This window comes from Nycticebus coucang, chromosome 2 (genome assembly GCF_027406575.1).
Source record: "Nycticebus coucang isolate mNycCou1 chromosome 2, mNycCou1.pri, whole genome shotgun sequence".
Classification (NCBI taxonomy): Eukaryota; Metazoa; Chordata; class Mammalia; order Primates; family Lorisidae; genus Nycticebus; species Nycticebus coucang.
In genome coordinates, this window is record NC_069781.1 from 7,718,490 (window position 1) to 7,739,979 (window position 21,490).

General features: G+C 54.9%; 1 protein-coding gene across 2 annotated transcripts in view; it reads right to left on the reverse strand.

Annotated features, from left to right (window-relative positions):
• PRRX2 (paired related homeobox 2) overlaps window positions 1-16,998 on the reverse strand; it is a 45,805-nt gene extending 28,807 nt beyond the window's left edge. The window contains exon 1 of one of the 2 annotated variants that reach the window (XM_053559920.1): window positions 16,420-16,998. In XM_053559920.1, coding sequence (XP_053415895.1) covers window positions 16,420-16,678 — 259 coding nt within the window. In that variant the 5' untranslated portion in view covers window positions 16,679-16,998. The remainder of the gene's footprint in view (window positions 1-16,419) is intronic. The other variant, XM_053559927.1, reaches the window with a different exon arrangement.
• Window positions 16,999-21,490: the final 4,492 nt, after the last annotated feature.

Genomic DNA, 21,490 nt, shown 5'->3' on the forward strand with positions numbered 1-21,490 from the left:
TTCCAAGGACAGAGGAGGAAGTCAGGGTGGAGGAGGTGCTGCCAATTGTGAAGACAAATTCCAAGGCTCCTGATGAGCAAGAAGCTGTTATGTTCTAGGCAGGTCCTGGCCTGGGGGAATGAGGTGCCCAGGGTGCAAGTTAAGGAACCCTGCACCCAGGGGCCTGCCCTGCATGGTACAGCCTTGCACTTGCACTGGAGGCTTCTTATGCCCCTCACTGTGGTCTTGATCTTGGTTCTGAGAAAGACTCAGAAAGAGAACTAACAGGCTGAACCAGGGTCTATACTTCCAGCATTAGACCTGCCTCCTTCAGCCTCCCTGGGTACCCCTGTCCCCTACCCCAGACTCCCACCGGCCACACTGGCCTTCCCATGCTCCTTGGGACACTCATACTCTGCTACTTCCCCTCTCTGCACATGCTGTCCCTCTGGTTGGAATATTTTCACCTCTCTTCTTAGACACTGCTTCCTGTAGGAACTCCCCTCACTGCCCGGGAAAGGTGTGGGGCCTGGCCACCTCTCCCAGCCACCTCACTCTTGGGGGTTGTCTCCATACCTGACCCAGGTAGGTGTTTAGTAAACACTGGATGGATGGACAAATTTTTCACATCCTACGACCATTTAGTCTCTAGGAGCACAATGCCTGAGGCCCAGGGGCTTCACAGAAGCCTGGTAAAATGGGAGACCTGAAGTACAGATTTCTAGTCAATTCCAAAGTATAGTACAGGAGGGTGATTAACAAACAGTTAACGAAATATTGGCTGCACGTGGTGGCATGTCAACACGACAAGCAAAGTCCACCTCTCGGGTAGGGGCCAGGTGTACTGCCAGTGTCTAATGCAATGGGCAGGGGATGAGGCTACTGGATGGCATCCCTGTCCCCAGGCCTGTGCAGCCTGTCTTGGGACTGTGCTGGGACCAGGTAGGGGGGTCATGCAACTCTTCCACGGCTTCCTGTCACCACCCCTCTGGGCACCACTCAGCCGCCCACAGGGCCCACAATGGCTGGGTGGATGTCCTCAGTCCAGGAAGAGGGAGGGTGGGGACTCTGCTCTGGTAAAGGGGACAAGATGATGGAAGCATGGCCTCTGGGGCAGGCTCTGGTTGCTCTGAGAGTCATGGTTGTGAACAACGCCCTGGAGTGAGTTTCCCCTACTCCACCCATAAGCCGGGCGACCTTGGGGAAGTTACTTGACCTCTCTGAGCCCTGGCTTCCTCATCTATAAAGCAGGCACAACAGAGTCCCTCCGTGAAGAACAGGTGTGATGATAACCAGTAGGTATCAGTGCTGCCTAGGGAGCTCTTTGTCACCTAGGCCAGGAGCACCCTCTGGACAGCAGCCTCCCTCCCTTCCTGGTCCGCAATCCCCAGGCCTTGGCCAGTCAGCACTCAGCTCCTCATGGCTGCTGTGACTGGTTCAAGGCGGACAGGGACTCAATCACAGCACAGTGAGACTTGCCGAGACTTCTGGATTTTTTTCTGTTGGCTCTGCGTGCACGTGTGTGTGTGTGTGTGTCTCTCCCCTACAGTAAAGGGTGGACCCAGAGACAGAGCACCCAGGCCCCAGTGCCATTGTTCAGGCCTGGACCCCATCGTGCCTGAAGTCCCAGCCTGGATTTCTAAATTGTGTTGTAAGCATTTCTTCATTTTACTTAAGCCAGTTGGAACTGGTCCTCTATCCATCATGGTTGACAGTATTAACTGGCACACTGCCAAAGCCCAGCTGTACCTGGACCCTCGTCCTTCCCCTGGCAGAACTAGAACCCCTGACCCCAAGTCTTTGAGGAGCATAGTGCAGATGGACTTGTGGACCCGTCTTTGGAATCCTCTCTCCTCTGCTCCCAGCCCCACCCCTGCCACATGGTCTGTCATGGGTCTCTCTCTCAACAAATTTGGATGTGAATGTTTGCAGCCTGTTGGGAGGGGCTCCCACTAGCCACCGCCTTGTGCAGTGCGGAGGGCAGGTAGGGGGCTCTGGAGTCTGAGTGTGGACTTGTACCCCATCTCTGCCAGGTGTTGGCTGTGCAGCCTTGGGGTGGTGACTCCTGGTCTCTGAGCCCCAGAGGCCCCGTGCTTCTCCTTGGAAGGACTTACCAGGCACTGTAATAAATTACCAGTGTCGTTATCAGTTAATTGTCTATTTTCTGTTACCTGTAAACTCTCTAAAGGCTACCTGGGGATTGTCTGCCCAGTGTCTCCACACAGCAGGTGCTCAAGAAATAAAAGCTGAATGAAGGAGCCTCTGCTTCTCCTGTGCAAAGATGAAGGAAGAGCATGCTTTGTCCTTAGTGGGGGCCTGCCTGTAGGCAGTGACTTCAGCCAAGTAAGTTCTGTGTATAGGTGACTTGGCAGGCACTGGCACAGCGGGGGAGGGACAGAGTTTGCAAGTCCTGAGGCCGAAGCTTCTCCCAGGGTTTTCTGATTAGTCTTTGAGCCAGGCTGGTAGGGCTGAAGCCATTCTAGCAGTCCCAATCCTGGGATAGGGCAGAGCCCCTGCTGGGAGAGGGTGGAGACACCGCCTGCACCCCCATCTCTCCATCCTCTCCCTAATGACAAAGTGAATAAACAAGTCCCCACACCCACTGTCCGCCCCAGGGTGGGCCTAGGGGCGGAGGGATAGGGTTTTTGCCTTAATATGGAGGTAGTTTGGGTTGGGACAGTTCCCCAACCTCAAGCTGGGGAGATGCAGGTCCCTGGGGGCCTGAAGCTGCCAGGGGCATGGCTTGGCTCTCAGCCATCCTTGCTCAGGGGCTCACCCAGGAGTTGCTAATAACAGTGATGGCAGTAATAATAACAGCAGCAGGAGCAGCCAGTGCTAAAATGCCGTGCTCTCCTCCCCTCGCGGCCTCACAACCCAGCCTCGGGGTAGACGTTGTCCTTCTCTCCGCCTGGCAGATAAAGAAACTGAGGCTCAGAGAAGGGGAAGCTCTTGCCCCAGGGAGCCGAATGGAGTGGGTCTGATACCCTGGTCCCATGCTGGACCTCCTCTCCCATGTACATGAGGTCCCTGGAGCTGCCTTCCTCCAGAGTAAAACCCTGCTTGTTCCCAAGGGAAGGTGGGAGAGGAAAAAACGCTCTCCTGCCCACGGCTGTGGCTCCCCATTTTGCATAAAGCTGCAAACATGTGCCCACAATCCTCACAGAGCCCTGAGGTTCTTCTGCAGGGGGCTCCGAGCTGGCCCCAGGTGCTGAAGGGGACACATCTGGGCTTTGGCCTTTCTGGAATGGGGCTCACCAGCTTTCCTGAGGCCCCCAACTGGGGCTCCCATCTTACACTGTCTGCCCTGCCCTCAGACTCACCATTCACTTACATTTCCATCTGGTTTGGGTTTGGGGGACTGGAGGAGGGGCGGGTTTTGAGCACTGGCACCCAGTGGAGGTAAACCTGACACTTCTCCCCTTGGTGCTTCCAGCTCTGTCCCTTTCCCTCCCTCTGCCATCTGCCTCCACAAACCCGGGGTTGCTTTGTCATCAGGCAACCTGCTTCTGATGGCTGCTTGGACCCTGGCTAGGCAGAGAAGGAAGCCAGTGTCCAGATTAGTTTTCTCTGAGTGCCAACGCCATTTCTAAACCAGCTTTGCAGGAGCCAGGGACTGGGTATATGTGTGTGTGCGCGCGCGCGCGTGTGCCTGTGTGTTCTAGGCAAACAGGAGAGCCCACTTGCAGTTCCCGAGGAGGCAAATCTAAACATCTCAGGCCTCCTCCCCAAGCCACCTTACCCATAGACCTTCTAGAAGCTGCAATTATTCTCTAATTTAAATTTTCAACCTCAAACACCACATTAGTAAAATAGTTGTGTTTTACAGACAGTACTTGTCATGAAATTATATATGGTTATAATTTGTGCTGTGGAAAATGAAGCAAGATGTTTGTTCCACACAGGAGCAGCAGTTAACGTCCAGCCAGCAGCCAAGCTGTCCTTCCAGAGAGGAGACCCCAGGCCACCAGGCAGCACTGGGCGGAACAGCGGGGCCCTGGATGAGTACTGGAGGACACCGGGCTGGGTCACCTGTCTCCCTTCTGGAAAACCCAGTTAGGGACCAGCAAAGCCACTGGGGCAAGTTCTTGGGATTCAGAACTCAGCTCCTAATCTCAGATCCTCCTAAGAGGGCTTGGGAGACCTCTCCCTCCTCAGTCTTCCATCTGTGAAGGGAGCTTGACATTCCTAAACTGCACATTGTTCCTTCCAAGGGTTATAGGACATGAAAGAGAAAGCAAATTGCTGTCTATTGAATATCTTCTGGGGGCCCAGAGGGCACCAAGCTGAGCCCCTAGCTGAATAGCTCCTATGAGCAGTCCCTCCCCGGGTACTGTACAGATGTCCGTTTTGCAGATGACGAGTTTGAGGCTCAGAGAGGTGAGCACCTTGTCAAGATCATCCAGCAAGTGGGAGTGAGGTTGAGCCCAAATCCCCAGAGCAGAGCTGGGCCATTACCTAGGGCATTTTGCCCCTGAGAAGGCGCTGGCCTTGCACCTGAGGGGGCCCAACGTAATGTACCAGGATCCCAGCCTGCCTGGCTAATCAGGGGGCAGCTCTGAGCTCTGTCCACTTACCCCTTCCCCCACACTGTGGGGTCTCACCCTTCTCTTCCTGAACAAGCCTGGGGAGGCTGGGTGAGGTCAGAAGCACCCAGCCCGTGGGTCAGCAAGGGTACGGAGCACGTCTCAGACCAGGGCTCAAGGCCTGGTACGCCCACCCTAGCCAAGTCACTTGTCTCTTTGGGCCTCGGTTTGCTTGTCTGAAAAATGGGGTCATGAGACAGGTTTTCTTCCACAGTGTTTGGCAGGATTTAACGAGATGATCCACGTGGAAGGTGTAGTTCAAAAGCAATAGTAGGTGTCCGAGGAATGGTCCTGCCAGATCACAGTGATGATGATGATGAAGGTGAGCACACTCGAGCACACTCACTGCCACCTCCCCTGGTCATCCGACTGTCCCTCTGCCACAAGCACCCCAAACTGCATTCCCTCGAGGGGTGCAGGACTTGCTGGGATGGCCTTCCTCTTCTTCTCAATGAAACCCCATCCCAGGGTCTTTGTGCACCTGGGGCACACAGCCTTGGTGCCCGTGACATCACCTCTCGGTCCGCACCTCTTCCCCCCCTACCCCCCCTCCCGACTAGTGCTGCCATTCTGCAGGTGACAGGCTGGAATGAGGGGCACTGAAACCTGGCCTGCCTTGGCCCCAGATGGCTCCCAAGCTTTCCCTCTGTGACTTGGGATATGGGTCTCACAGCAGCTGGACCAGGGTCAGACAGGGCTGGATGCAACCAAGGTGGGGCTTGCGATGGGTTCCAGGCGGCTTTGGGTAACCCAGACACAACTGCTGCCCCCCTCCCCTGCAGTTAGCCACTCACTTTCCAGGGAACACCTGCTCACTGAGAGAGCCCCCAGGGAGGGCCTGGGTGATGTGGACACTGCTGCACTGCTGATACCCCCAGTCACACAGAAAACACTCTCACTGCCCTTAATACCAAAATTGCAAACCTTGAACAAGTATCTGTTTGGCTGGGCCTCTCCCACCCTTTCTCCTGGACTAGCCAAGCTCTTTCCCACTTGTGAACCTGCTGTTCCCTCCACCCAGAGCACCCTCCCTGACCTCATCTTCTGGCTAACTCCACTCATCCTTTAAGTCCCTTCCAAAACTCAGCTTCCTCCAGGAAGCCTTCCTGCAACCTCCAGACAAAAGGAGGGACCCCACTGTGTGTCCTCAGAGCATCCAGGACATCCTTGGTGTAATGGGGACCTCAGAGTCCAGCCCTGAGCCTGGAGTGGAGTAGGTGCTTAATACACACCTATAGAAGGAAGGAAGGGTTCACAGAATACCACCCCAACGCTTCCTCCCTTGACAGAGAAATCAGTCCCTTGCAAAAGCAGATGCCCTCTGGACCCGCTTCCCCCAGACTCAAAATTGCTGCAATGGCGACAGTTTTCTTTCAACAACAACCCTGCTTTCGGCTGGTATTAGAGCTCTGCCTTTTCTTTTTTCCTTCCCAGTGAAACCAGAGTAGTCCGTTTTTACTTCTTGTCTCCAGCAATTTCCCGCTTGGAGCCCTGACACTCTCTGCACCAGCTGGGGCTGTGGTGGTGGGGCTGAGGCTCTGCGGGAGAGGTTGGCCTTCCAATTAAAACATGATGTCCCCGGGAAACTGGAGCTTCCCCAAGGCAGGGGCCCTCCATGACCACGTAGCCCAAAGCCTCCCTGAATATGCCACAGGCTAGTGTCTGCACAGGTGTGTCCCAGGAAAGCAGGTCCCAGAGGGGGTCTTCCTGGGGACACCACAGAGATTTCCAGGTGGAAACTGGGGTGAGGGGGGCAAACAGTCCTTCCCTGTCAGGGCCTGGGCTGCTTCCATCCAGAGGACACTGATGGCTCAGCGCCTGTGGCTCAAGCTGCTAAGGCTCCAGGCACATACACCTGAGCTGGCGGGTTCGAATCCAGCCCGGGCCTGCCAAACAACAATGACGGCTGCAACCAAAAAATAGCCAGGCGTTGTGGTGGGCGCCTGTAGTCCCAGCTACTTGGGAGGCGGAGGCAGGAGAATCACTTGAGCCCAGGAGTTGGAGGTTGCTGTGAGCTGTGATGCCACTGCACTCTACCCAGGGCGACAGCTTGAGGCTCTGTCTCAAAAAAAAAAAAAAAAAAAAGAGGACACTGCAGCTCCTTGGCTCTTTAGGGCACCAGTGTGATACCTGGGGTCTAGGGATTGCTGCATGTTTTCTGGGTGACCAAGGCTCGCTTTCTCTCTGAGCCTCAGTTTCCTCTGCTGTGAGGCTGCTGGGAGAATTCAGCAGGAGGCTGTAAGTGCTGGTGCCTAGAGCTAAGCATGGGGAGCTGAGCTGCTTTTGTGCTCAGCACCTGTCCCAGGGACCAGGCTGGCCTGTCCACTGGCATTTGCCCAGCACATATGTGTGCTGAAGGAATGAATGAGCAAATGAATGAATCTCACCCAGTGTTTTGGAACCCCAAAGCTGGGCACATCTTGGTAAGGAGGAGAGAAATGGGTTTAACAGCAAAAGGGCCTCTGTGCTGCAGTTTCAACATGAGGGGAAATAAAACAAAATGCCAACTTGTCTTTCCTCCCAACTTCGTGATGTTTTCTCTGGATTGTTCTCCCTAGTCTGGGATGTGGCACTTCCTTCTCCAGGTTTGAGGCTGAACCCCACTCCACCCCGAGTTTCAGGCTCTGGGGAGACTCCCTGGTCCCCCAGCCCCAGCCTGGAATGACGCACCTAGAGGCCCCTCTGGCTGCCCAGCCTGGGGTGTGGTGGTGGGGCCTCAGTGAGGGCGGGAGGAGCCTGCTGTCTCTCAGGTGAGCCGTTTTCTGCCATCAGCTGTAGACTGGAAACCCTTTGAGGGCAGGGCCGTGTCAGACGCTTTCTGAATGTCCACCACACTCAGCCCAGTGCTTACTCCTCACTGCATGTTTCAGTACTGTTCCTGTACTGAAAAGCGCAGAGGCTCTGGCTCCTCGCCTGGCTTCTCCACCTGCTGTGTGACCTTGGGCAAGTCATTCACCCTCTCTGAGTCCCAGTCTCCTCAGCTGTGATCACGAGCACTTTCTGAGCCTCAAGTTTCATCTGCTGAGCACTGTGCCTCCATCACACCCCAAATCCTCAAAACCTCCCTGTAAGGAGGTATAATTATTCTTCTGAGAGATAAATTAGGGGCTCAGAGCAAAGACCCTGCCTGAGGTGACACAGCTGGTCAAGGGCTTGGCGGGTTCTCATGTTCTTGACCATGCCACCCTGGTGCTCTCTACCCTTGGCTCCATCCCCTTGCAAGGAGACCCTCAAAATTTCCCTTTTTCACTCCTGGAGCTGGGACACTTTCTTCTCTGGCCTTGGACATTAGAATTCCAGGCTTTGCAGCCTTTGGACTCCTGAACTTATACTGGTGGGCCCCAGGTTCTTAGGCATTTAGTGTCATACTGAAAGATTGCCATTGTCTTCCTTGGTTCTAAGGCCTTTGACTTAGACTGAACCGTGCTATAAGCTTCCCTGGTTCTTCAGCTTGCAGGTGCTCTATCATGGGACTTAGGCCTCCTCAGCGAGGAACAGGTGAGTGACTGAGTCTGAAGAAAGGGAGAAGAAGGTAGCCCGGGAGGGCAGTGGTGCCAGGCACTCTGCGATCACCTGGGGTGGGGACAGGCACAGTCCGAGACCCGGCAGCCCAGCTGCCCACTGGCTGGACTGGCCGCCTGCGGCCCCATCTTGAGAGCATTAGGGGCTGCTGTTAACAGCTGTTTTCTGTTACTTGTTATTTGTTAGTCTAATGAAAGGAGGTGCACTGGCTTTCAAGACCTCAGTGTTCTGGGGGTTTTATATGGGAGGCCCGCGCAGAGCTCTGGCGGCGAGAGGAGGCCGAGAGGCCCCTGCCAGGCGCGCCCACCCGGCGGCTCGCACTTTGATTCCAAGGTTTCCAGCCATCCACACGCTAATTCCAGCTCTGGTTAAATGTCATTTTTAATAATGCCATCTCTGGCTGTAAACGTCTGCGCCCACGGCAAGAGGGGAGGCCAACAAGGGGTGGCTAGGTGGGGGTGGGTACGGGTGGACAAAGTCTTGGGAAGGTCGGCCACCCCCTTGGGGACAGTGGATCCCCACCCCATGGAGGCTGTTGAAGGGAGCCATGGGGTGTGCTGGGCAGGGGGAGCAAGGGTAGCAGGATGCCAGGAGGGGGCTTTCCAGTGATGGGCTGACAGAGACCCCAGCTTGGTGTTGAGGCTGCTGACTGCCCCTCCCTGACCCTGACCACCTCAGCAGGAGAGGGGAAGGATGTGGAGAGAGAGGAATCTGCCCCTTCACTCCAACCCTTTGGGCTCCATTGGGCTGGTATTCAGTAGGCACTCAATGAATGCCAACAGCTGGGAAAACTGCTCTCTCCTGGACACGGCAGTGTGGCTTCTGGCACAAAGTTAGGTCTCTGGGAATGCTGGGGCTCAGCCTTGGAGCAGCTCTCTCCCTATTGGGTTCGCTGGTCCCTTCTGGGGCTGCCAGATCCCTGCCAGCCCCATGCTGCCTGTGGCAGCTCTGCCCAGCCTCTCCTTTCCCCCAAGATGACCGTGGTCCACTTGGGTAAACTGAGGAGGATGAGGGATGAACTGAGGCCACTCAGGAGGAGGCCTTCAGCAGGGCATAGAAATTGCTGGTGCTGTGTCAAATGCAGAGGCCCATGCCCAGACAGGTGGGGGTGGGGCCTAGAAGCATGCACTAGCTCTCCAATTCCAATGCAATGGACAAAAACTATGTCCCCAAACAGATGGGCCAATGCCATTGTTTACAACGGGGACACTGAGGCTCAGACTGGCAGCGGGGCATGTCCTACATTGTAGGACCGGCTAAGGAGGGAACCCCGATGTCCTGACTCCTAGTCTGGGGCTCCTCTCACTGCCCCCTGGGCAGCAGTGTCACAGGCGGCAACAGGCCCTCACCTTGTTGAATCTCGAGCAACTGAGGTGCTCATTCAGTTCTGGGGTAGAGGGTCCCTCTGTAGAAGTTTCTAGGCCTCATAGAAAGGCCTTGGGCCTCCTTCTCACTGTCTTACCCTCAGGGACTTCTCCAGAGACTAATGTTGACAGCCCCTGTCCACCAGGTCCTGAAACCCCTGCTACTTCCTCATATCCCCAACACCCCCCCCCTCCCGACTCCCTGGCAGGAAGATTCTAGCCGCCCATCCCACACACAGAAAAGCAGAAATGATCACAAAGAGAGGCCAAAAATAATATCTTCCAGAGCCTGCTTCATTTTTAGGACATAATAAAAGATATACTGGTAAAGAGCCCCATGGGGACCCATCCTGTTGTCACAGTGGCCCCCCAGAGCCCAGCTGGGAACAAACAGCTTCCCAGATGCAGGACGGACACAGAGCAGCGCAGCCGGACGCCAGCTCAGGGCAGCGAGAGCAACCGGGGAAGCAGCACTTTTTTTTTTTTTTTTTTTGTCTTTTAACCTTTATTCCCAGGATCGGGTGGGACGCCTTGGCCCCTGGGTCTCAGCCAGGATGGGCTCTCCTTCAGCACCTAGCAAGCCCATATGCTGCGGGGGCCACAGGCCCCTTCTTGGGCAGCTGCAGCCAGCTCTGGCCCTCCCAGGCTGGGACTTTCTGCAACTTGCCCCCTGCCCCACGTCAGGACGTGAAGGACAGGCACCCAGTCTCTTCTTGTGCTCAGTGTGGGAGCCGGGAGGAATGACTGCCCCTGCCTCCTCTGTCCAAACAGGAAGCTCCCACGGTTCCCTCCTACTCACCACCTCGAAAAGGCACTTAACCCCTGGCCTGTGCCGCGGTACGTCTGCTGTCTATGTGCCGGCCCCAGCCCCTCTGACGGGTGTGTGTGCATGTGTGTGCACGTGTATGTGTGGCACAGGGGGTATGGGCCTATGTGCGTCTCTGTGCCTGTGAGTCTGGGAAAGCCAGACCACCATGTGGTTCCCAAATGCCAGCCTATGACAGAGCTTGCACTGACCTACCACAAAATGAGAAAAATAGGGGCCATGCTTTTTTGTTAATCGGTTTTGAGAACTTTTGTTTTCTTGGAGATGAAGATGCTAAAAGGTTCTTTTTTGGATGAAAGGGTAGGGGTGACACAATGACAGCTGTTGTGAGTAGGCAGATTTTCTTGGCAAACCTTTAGTGCTGCCCACTCTATGCCAGTTCCTCTAAGTTGCTGGAAATTTCACTGGGGCTCAAACACTGACTCGAAGTCTGGGAACCACATGCTCAAGGCTTGGCACATAGTAGGGGCCAGAACATGATGTGGAATGAATGAATGAATGAATGAACGTGCACAGACACTGGAAAAGGAGGGGGAGGAGTCTGTTCTATGGCTACTCCAGAGACAGGGACCCTCCACAGCTCTCCCAGGTCTAGGCAGCTGGAGACAGGTCTTCAGAGGGGGAGAACATTCTTCCAGGGCTGACATACCTGTGACCCAGGCCAGGCTGCTGAGAATACTGAGCAGACCCCTTCCCTGGCCATCTCATGACCCCTTGAATACAGCCCACACGTGCCTGGGGGTGGACATCCCTGGATAGGATGCCCCAACATTCCTGGGTCCCCGGGGTGGCTTTGGACAGTGGTGGAAGCAGGGGCTTTAGAACAGGAAGGCCTGGGCTGGAATCCCACAGGGATGGGAGCAGTGTGACCGTGTCTCCTCTGAGCCTGTTTTCCACTCCATAAAATGGGTATGGATACTTACAGGACCAACTTCACACAGTTGGTGGGAAGACAACTGGGGTGAGGCCTGAGAAGCTCCAGCCTACATGCAATAAGCACAGGGCTGCTGCACCTGCCAGTGCTCCTGGTCACTGTGTCCCCTCACATCTTCTTCAGCTGCGTCCCTCTGCTCCATGCCCACAGCCTCCCTCCCAGGGCAGGTACCGGTGTCCCTTTTGTAGGATGTGTTCAGGGAAGGACTGCCTCCCCTAGATCACCTTCAAGGTCTGTGTCCACTCTGGATCAGCCACTGTCCTTTTAGCCCAGGAAACCACGAAAGCCCCAGGTTCTGCCTCATCCAGCCTGACTTCACATCCTTGCCCAGGACAAGCCACTAAAACTCTGTCCTTTCTGCTCTACCTACTCAGAAATCCCTAACACATGCATTGGTCCATCGCAAAGCCCTACTCCATGCAGGCCTTCAAGGCCCATTCTTGCTTCAGTCCCTAAACAAACCTCAGCCAGAGTCTTCCAGTGACCAGGCAGGGCTTTTCCTCCCTCACTCTTCAGCCTAAACACAGAGCTGCACAGGAGAGAGAGGCCAGGACAGGGGACGCAAAAAAAACCCCACCCCTTCCTTCCCAGCTGTGCAATCTTAGCAGGTTGCTTTGCCTCTCTGGGCTTCCAAAAAATAGGGATGGCAATTGCTAGCCCTCCCTGATTCACAAGGTGGTCACTAAGCACTTACCGTGTGCCAGGCATGGTTCTGAGTACCTCACAACCACACAGGGCTCCCTACAGCCCCTTGTTCCCATTCCACAGATGGCAACACTAAGCCTCAAGGGTGGTGTGCAAGTAGGCCCTGCCACGACTGCTCCAAAGCTACTATTCTGGAGCCTTCCAGAAGGAACAGCGAAGGTTCCAGCATGTTGAGCTTCTGTCCACAGAGAAGGCAAAGCCTGTCCCGGGTCCCTGTACCTGACCCCCAAGCTCCATCCAGATGATCTAATGAATGCAGGAACATGACCATTCTATAACCATGACAATGAACTGAACATCCAGTGCCCTCCCTGCTGACAAAAAGCCAGAGGTGCAGACTCTACCACTATTTGGCAGGGCCAGCAGCTCCCAAACTGAAGGCTCCTGGGCTCTGGGTTGCTCGTGCCTCCTCTCTCCCTGTACTCCAGGCACTGCTGAGAGACACGGTCATGGTCTCAGGGCTCAGGCACCAGTTCCAGCTAAGATCCGGGCTCAGAAACTCCACATCCCTGAAGAAGGCCCACTGCAGGCTTTTTCCAGGCCTGGGTCAAGTCATGACCATAGTCAGCAGGGAAACCTGTGTGCTATCTCCCACTGTTCAGGGGGGACTAAGAGGCCCAGAGAAGGGACATGACATGCTCAAGGTCACACATGGAAAGGGCAGCAAAAACCAGGTCTCTCCCCTAATAGGTGCCCCCACCCCCAGTGCAGTACCATGTGACTCTGTCCCCAATAGGACACGGACAAGGGGAAAGGAAGGTGAGGGGAGGGAAGCAGATCAAGCTTGTCTGTCAAAGGCTCCAACCAAAGGAACCCTTCTCTTTCCTTCCATGCAGGGGCCCCCAGTCTTGGCAGGCCACTCGGGACTATGACCCATTTCAGAATCATTAATGGGAGGCTAGTCAAAAACTAAAGTCGGCTGTGGATAACAGTATTACAGTTCTTTTAAAAATAAAACCCAGAATTACCCTGTGATCCAAAAATTCCACTTCTGGATATATACCCCAAAGAATTAAAGGAAGGGATCTAAACAGTTAGTTGTACACCCAAGTTCATAGCAACTATACTCACAATAGGTGGAAGCAACTCAAGTGTCCATGAAAGGGTTAAGAGATAAACAAAATGGCTCAGCGCCTGCGGCTCAAGCGGCTAAGGCACTAGCCACATACACCTGAGCTGGTGGGTTCAAATCCAGCCAGGGCCCGCCAAATACCAATGACGGCTGCAACCAAAAAATAGCCGGGCATTGTGGCAGGCGCCTGTAGTCCCAGCTACTTGGGAGGCAGAGGTAGGAGAATCGCTTGAGCTCAGGAGTTGGAGGTTGCTGTGAGCTATGACATCACAGCACTCTACCCAGTGCGACAGCTTGAAGCTCTGTCTCAAAAAAAAGATAAAATGTGGCCCATCCATACAGCGGAATATCACTCGGCCTTAAAAAGGAAGGAGACTCTGACACATGCTACAACATGGATGGTCCTCAAGGACGTTATGCTAGGCCGAAACAAGCCAGACAAATGCTATGTGAGTCCACGTTTAGGAGGCACCCAGAGGAGTCAGATCCATAGAGACACACAGTAGAAGGGTGGGGGCCCAGGGCTGGGGGGGGGGGAAATGGAAGCTAATGCTTATTGGGTACAGAGTTTCAGTCTGAAATGATAAAAATGTTAGAGATAGATGGTGATGATGGCTGCACAACAGGGTGACTGTCACTTATACTTTATACCTTAATGCCACTGTATACTTACTTATAAATGGTTAAATGCTAAGTTGTATGTTAGGTATTTTTACAACAAAAATGAGTTGACGATAGGTTTGGTTTGCCAGTCTCTCAAACTCAATGGTCCCTCAGGCCCTGCATGTGGCCCAGCCTACCCACTGTGTTTTGGCCAGAGGGAAGGGCAGGCCCTCTGCCCCAACCTGACTCACCCCCATTCACAGATGCAGCTCAGCCCACCCCCTACCTGGGCTGCTGCCCACCCTGGCTCATCTTGTACCTTCAACTCCAAGCACCTCATCATCCCGAATCTATGAAAAGTTGATCCACCTGGGATCCACTCAGTCTCTCCTGCAGTGCATCCTGGGGTTTTCCAAAACAGGCACCAGCCCTGAGCGTGGCCACAAGGCCTCCCCTGGACCAGGGGCTTTGTTTGTTTTCACAGTGTGTCCACGTCCCTACTTCCGCCCTGCCCACAGGAGGGAATGCTTTAAAGAAAATCTCAGTTATTAATGTGGTTTCTTTTGTTGTAAGTCATTGCAAAGGCAGCAAACGAGGGTTTATTTTCTCAACGTGCTTGGCATAAGCTCAGCGCCCAGCACAGCCCTCAGCGTTTGATTTGGGAGGAACCCGAGACCAGGGTTGGTTCTGAGTCACTGGCGAAGCCACAGCCTTCCTGGCCATTTCTGGCGGGAGCCTGGTCTTACAAAGTCATTGGCAGGAATAGGCTATATCCAGTGGTGCCTTTGTGAAACAAAAGAATTTCAATTTAAAAAAAAAAAAACTTTTGAGCCCGCTAACCTAGCGGGTTGAGCACATGTCAATTTTCTAACTCATTAGGTTCCCCATTAACTGTTATTTCCCATAGGTGGCACCCTCTCCTGCTGCCAGGCCAGTCTCTTTCTTTGGACTTAGAAACACCTTTAGAAGCTGCAAGAAAACCCACTTCTAAGCATGTCTGACTCCTTGGTGAGGGGCAGGGGCTCCTGCAGGCCCAGGACTGGAGGACAATGTCACACCAAGGGCCACATCCACTGGCCTGGGGTCTTGAGTCCTGACACCCAAGGTTTGGTGGCCTACAATCCAAAGGCTCTGGCAGTGAGCTGGGCTCCCCAGAATGAGAGAGGTCCCTCTCCCCACCTTTGGAGCCTTTGGGATGTGGGAATCCACAACAAGTGGCAGTGGAATGGGGCACCTGACCTTCGGGAAGAGCAGGAAACCGGCCTCTGTCCAACACTCCTAACCACCCCCTCTGCCTGCAGACCCAGACTCAGAGGTGAGCCGAGGGGCCGGGCCTGCCCCTTTCTTTCCTTATCCCTTTTACCCCTCTCTTTTGCTCTCCTTCCTTCCTTCCTCTTCACCTTCAACTTGTTTTTCGTCTTCTCCCCTTCCCTAGTCTTTGTCATCTTCCCTAAAATCTGCCCCGAGGGAGGGGCTCCTGCTCAGAGACAACTGAGGTCCTTCAGTGACTCTGGGCTAACAGGGTGTCCCCCCACCACCAACACGGAGCACACCCAGCTTTATCACTGGCCCAAACTGGCCATCCCCCTCCACCTTTCCTTTGGGGATCTAAACCCAGCTCCCAGTGCCATCTGCCCACTCCATGCTAACACTGAGGGCGAGGCTAGCTCCCAGTCCCCTGTGCCTGGCTGGTGGCAGATGCCACTGTGGGGCCAATGGCCTCATCTCCCTGCAAGCTGGCATCTTGTTGTGCTGGGAAGGTGCTCTATGAAAGGCAGGCAAGCCCCAGGTGTCCCCACAGAGGAACAGCCTCCCTTGTCTGAGAAGCCTGGGTGCCCCTGAGACCTGATGTGGGGGGTGGGGTCCCTAGGGGCAGTAGGAAGGCTGTTGGAGTCAGGTGGTAACACTTTAGGGCCCCTGAGCCGGCAGGAGGCAGGCCTAGTCCCCAGACCTAGGGGACAGGGGCCTGGTCTCAGGCTGCCTGGCCCTCTTCAGGGTATGCCTGCACGGGTGGAAGGAAGGCAGGACTCTGCGCTTTCCCATCCCTGCTCTGACCGATGGAAAATGTCCAGGGCCAAGACCTTTGCTTTATCTTCATCTCCAGCTCTTTCCCCCACCCCCTTCTTACCCAGGGCTCAGGATCCTGCCATCCTGTGTGACTTCTTGAAAAGGCCACTTGGGTGGGTTGTTTGTTTTTAAAGCCCCTTCCTGATGACCTTTAACCTCCGCAGGGGAAGAGAGGCCTAGCTGGCTCTCCAGAGCTGGCCATTCCCTCTCAGAAGCTGCTCCCTGGGCAAACTGGAGGGTGGGGGCGGGTAGGCATCGTCACGGGCCACAGAACCCATATTGCTCCCCGAGTAGCATCTGCGTGGCGGTCACCGGACAGGGTGCGGGGTTCTTCCTGGGAAGCCTCAGTCTCCCCAGCTGTAACGTGGCAATAATCACATGGCTTCTCAAGCTACTTGGGAGTGGGGCAACGAGGGCTGCCTCCAGCGCTGGTCGCGCGGGCAGCGCAACCCTGTCTTTTATAGCTCTGGCCGAAAGAAGGTCCCTTCCCCCAGTGGAGAGGTCTAGTCCACCGCAGCCCACCCTGTCCCCGACACACACCCCGACGACGGCTGTGGCAGCTTCCTTCCGCGGCCCCCGCACCCGCCAGGTCGAGTCGCGGCGTCTCCTCCTGCGCGCCGACGGGGCGCCCCACCCCGAGGTCCCGCAGACCCAGCGCCCCGCACTTCTGCCCACTCCGCGTTCGCTCCTTCGGCCCCGGCCCCCGGCCCCCGGCCCCGCGCTGCATTCCCACGGCCGGCCGGCCCGCGCCCGCCCGCACTCACCGTCCTGCGGCGCCGCCTCGCTGCCGCTGCTGCCCCCGGACGGCTCCCGCGCCGCGCCCTCCCGCGCCTCGGCCCTGGCTGCGGGGCGCGCCGCTAGCCGCCCGGCCGCCGCCACCTCCTCCAGGTCCAAGAGGTGGCTCACCGTGAAGTTCTTGCGCGCCTGGGCGCAGTCGCCGGGCCCCAGGGCGGGCGGCGGCGGCCCGGGGCCCAGCGCCGGCTTGTCCAGGACGAAGGCGGCGGCGGCGGCCGCGCTGTCCATGCCCGCGAGCGGCCCCGGGTCGCCGGCGGGGGTCGCGGGCGTGGGCCCGAGGCGGGGTCGCAGGCGCGGGTCGGAGCAGGCGCGCCCCGGCCGCCCCGCGCTCGGCCCCGCTCCCGGCCGCCTCCTGGCTTGGCCGCCGCGGCCCGCCCGGCGCTGACGTCGGGGGAAGCAAACTTTCTGCCCTCCTCTTCTGTGCCTCGGCCGCTCGCTCCCAAGTTGCTAAGGCACAGACTTCTCCGGCCACACGCCCCTTCTAGAAGCAAACCTCGCCCGCCTTCCTCTCCTCCTCCCCTCCTCCTCCTCGCCCCGGCCTCCCCGCCTGGCCCTCCTGGCTGGCTGCGGGAGGGGGTCCTAGCGGAGTCCCGCCGAGGCTGGGGGTGGGAGGGGCAAGGGGGAGGGGTGTCGTCCTCTCACCCTCCCCACCCACATTTTAGGGAGTGGGAGGTTCCTTGTTTTGTGGTTGTTTTTAATCCCCCAACAAGTGTCTGGGAAGTGACAGAGGGGGGATTGGCGCCCCCTCTTCCATTTAAAAACGCCCCCCCAGGTGAGAGCAGCGACTCTGAGATGGTTGGCAGGGAAGAGCACCAAACTCCCAGCCGCCCCTCACTGCCTGCTACGCCCCCAGCGCTCAGGATGGACGTCCACCTGGACCTGCCCACTCCACGTGGCCTCAAGTTGCCCCCCCCAGAAAGCACAGCATCCTCGAGCTTCTGGAATATAAACGACTCTCCCCACCAGAGCCCGGTGCCCACACCCGCGATGTCTCAGGCCCTCCCCAAGGAAAACCAGGCTGAGGGAAAGAATTTCTCTGCAGAATTCCTAGTGTGCACACAGGATAGACAGGAGACAGCCAGACTGACAAATGGGTGACAGGAGAGAGGCAGACTTGGGTGGCCGCTCTTGCTTTTGTTTTTCAAGCACAGCAGAGATGTGCCATGGGTCATTCCCCAGGATAACTGCTTCCTTGCTTGTCCCTCTGTCCCCTGCCTTCACCACAGAGGCATGCAGTCACACCAGCAAAAATGACCCCACCAGAAGAAGGCCTTCAGAATGGGATCCCACACGGAAAGCCCGCCCTGTGCACACCCCTGAAACCTGCAGACCAGCAGCCTTAGGTTCCGCAGGAGTCATTTCTTTGGGAGTTTCCTTAGGAAGGAAACTAGGGGCAGGGCACGGTGGCTCACCCCTGTAATCCCAGCACTTGGGAGGCCGAGCCTGGTGGATTGCCTGAGCTCACAGTTTTGAGACCAGCCTGAGCCAGAAGGAGACCTCTCTCTAAAAAAAGCCTGGCGTTGTGGTGGGTGCCTATAGTCTCAGCTACTTGGGAAACTGAGGAAAGAGAATCGCTTGAGCCCAAGAGTTTGAGGTTGCTGTGAGCTGTGACATCCCGGCACTCTACCAAGGGTGACAAAAGTGAGACTCTATCTCAAAAAAAAAAAAGAAAAGAAAAGAAAAGCAAAGAAAGAAAAAAGAAAGGAATCACCCCTAAAATGAGGCCAAGAGTCCCCAGAGTGATTTTGCCACAGCAACCCACATGGGTAGGTTGAGGGTTTGGAGATGCTGGGGCTGGCTTTCCTTGGAAGTCTGCCCCAAGGAGCGTCCAGGGAGCAAGGCTGGCAAAGAGGTAGCAGCCTCCCTCCCCCCAGGGAATCCCTAGCGCTGCCCACAGGGTGTGGCTGAACAACTTTCTGAGGGACTAAGCAGGGTGGGGCTTCTACTTGGCTCCGGAGGGTGTCTGGGAGGGCCCTGCTAGATCACCCAGCAAGGCCACAGAGCAGGGGGTTTTACCCCAGGAAGAACACAGCCCACCAAGTGGAGGCCGTGCGCAGGACTTGTGACAGCTTCATGTCAGAGACCAGGCTCTAGGCCCAGCAGTGCCATGTGCTACCTGTGGCCTGGAGCATGTCACCTCTCCTCTGTGAGCCCCAGCTCCTCCTCTGCAGAGGGACCTAATGAACCCTCAACCTGGACACTGTGAGGAGTCTGTGGCAGGTGAAGTCCTGGGCCTATGGCCTAGAATAGCCGTCGCCAACCTTTTTGGCATCAAGGACTGATTTCATGGAAGACAGTTTTTCCACAGGTGGAAGAGGGGGAGAGGTGGGTTTTCAGATGCTTCAAGCACATTACATTTACTGTGCACTTTACTGCTGTTATTATACACTGTGATATATAATGAGGCCAGGCAGATGGCTCATGCCTGTAATCCCAGCAATCTGGGAGGCCAAGGCAGCTGGATTGCCTGAGCTCAGGAGCTTGAGACCAGCTTGAGCAAAAGCAAAACCCTGTCTCTACTAAAAGTAGAAAAAGTAGCTGGGCATTCCGGCAGGTGCCTGTAATCCCACTACTCTGGAGGCTGAGGCAAGAGGATTGCTCTCAAACTCAGGAGTATGAGGTTGCTATCAGCTATGATGACACCATGGCCCCCTAACCAAGGCAACAGAGTGAGACTCTGTCTTAAAAAAAGAAAGAAAGAATTAGACAAGTCGCCATAATGCAGAATCAGTGGGAGCCCTGAGCTTGTTTTCCTGCAACTAGATGGTCCCATCTGGGGGTGATGGGAGACAGTGACAGATGAAGCTTTCCTTGCTTATCCTCACTCACCTCCTGCTGTGTGGCCCAGTTCTTTAACAGGCCACTGACATCTGCAGCTGGGGGTTGGGTACTGTAGGTCTAAAAGACAGGGAGGGTTCTGTCAACAGCAGCCTGTGGAGCTTGCAAGGGCCTGAGAGATCATCTAGGTCCCACTCCCTTGGATGACAGATGGGGAAGCTGAGGTGACAGAGGTAAAAACAAGCTCTTCTAGAGCTGCGAGAACCGCTAGAATTGTTTGGCACGAGCCCTTTGGTTTTATAGATGAATAATGTGAGGCCCAGAGTTGGGATGTGCCATATTAAGGTCCCTCGGGGGGTCTGGAAGTCACAGTGGCCCATGCATTCATTCATCCTACACTCTGAGAGGTCATATCCTACCTCTCTGTAGGATGATGATGCTCTGGCCAGCCTCCTGGGGTCAAATCAAGACCTTTCAGTGGCCTGGAGCAATCTACTTGGCCTCTTTCCCTTGCATGCCTCAACACACTGTTAGGGGGGATTAAATAAGCTAATGTATAACAAAAGGACATCTGTCACCTAGTGTGCATTCAAAGGCAGACAGTAAAGGTAAACTCGGACTCTAGCTGCAGGGACAAGGGTAAGAATGTATTTACTGTCATTTACTAACTGAGTGGCCTCAAATCCTCACTTGCTCACACTCTCTGAGTCTGGTCCATCATCTGTGAAATGGAGATAATCAAGAAATGCATCCAAAGGGTTCCGTGAATTTAGCATTATTATTGTTGTAGCTGTGATTGCGTTGTTGCTGCCCTTGCTAATTCTAGGGGTGAGATAAGGGGTGACAGAGGCATGACAGGTGGGGCAAAGGGGATGGGCTACACCAAAGCTCAGTCCTGAGCCAGCCTGAAAATACACCCAGGGATACTCCAGCTAACCCAGAGCAGAACTCAGGGACTTATTACCCCAAAAGGATATGGCTACAAATAAGTAATTTCCACAATGATTTAGACAAATCTGAGATGCTATGCCAGAGAGGGGGATGAAGGGTAAATAGGTTCTACTTTGGAACCTCTCAGTTCAACTAATGGTTATTGAACCTGGCTGTGGAGGTTGGGGAGAAAGAGAGGTGAAGCTGAGAGGGTTCCTGCTCCCTAGAGAGGGATTCTGTAGAGAAAGAGCTGATTTTTAATCGGTGGCTCTGTGGGAGACTAGATCTTAGGTTTGACCTTCAGTGAAAATACATATTTGCCCCAGTTTTAAAAGCTCACAGGTTTTGGCTTGGCGCCTGTAGCTTAGTGGCTAGGGCACCAGCCACATACACCAGAGCTGTCGGGGGTTGAACCCAGCCAGGCCTGCCAAACAACAATGACAACTACAGCAAAAAAATAGCTAGGCCTTGTGGTGGCACCTGTAATCCCAGCTACTTAGGAAGCTGAGGCAAGAGAATCGCTTAAGCCCAAGAGTTAGAAGTTGCTGTAAGTTGTGACGTCACGGCACTCTACTAAGGGTGACATAGTGAGACTCTGTCTCAAAAAAAAAAAAAAAAGGAAAAGAAAACTCACGGATTTTTTAAAAAGTTAACTTTTCTTATTACAGAAGTAATGTGCTTATTGTTGAGATTTTAGAAAACATTAAGTAGAATGAAGAGAATGAAAATCACCTGTATCCTAATCCTAAAGGGCCCTGTCACACGTACCCATTCAATGCATCAGAAAAGAAAGTTGGTTTAGACAGGGCCTATGGCTCAGTGAGTAGGGTGCTGGCCCCATATACCGAGGGTGGCAGGTTCACACCGGCCCCGCCAAACTGCAACAAAAAAATAGCCGGGCATTGGGGTGGGCACCTGTAGTCCCAGCTACTTGGGAGGCTGAGGCAACAGAATCGCCTAAGCCCAAGAACTGGAGGTTGCTGTGAGCTGTGATGCTACAGCACTCTACCAAGGGTGACAAAGTGAAACTCTGTCTCTAAAAACAAAAAAGAAAGAAAGTTGGTTTAATGAAAAGGGTTAGAGATAACCATCCTATTTATTCAATATTGAATGGAAGCCCTAGAAAAAGCAATAAAACAAGAAAAAGAAAAGAGTGGTGGTTCAGGCGGCGCCTGTGGCTCAAAGAAGTAGGGCACCGGCCCCATATGCCGGAGGTGGCGGGTTCAAACCCAGCCCAGGCTAAAAACTGAAAAAAAAAAAAGAGTGGTGGCTCATGCCTGTAATTCCAGCACTCTAGGAGGCTGACGCGGGTGGATCATCTGAGCTCATGTA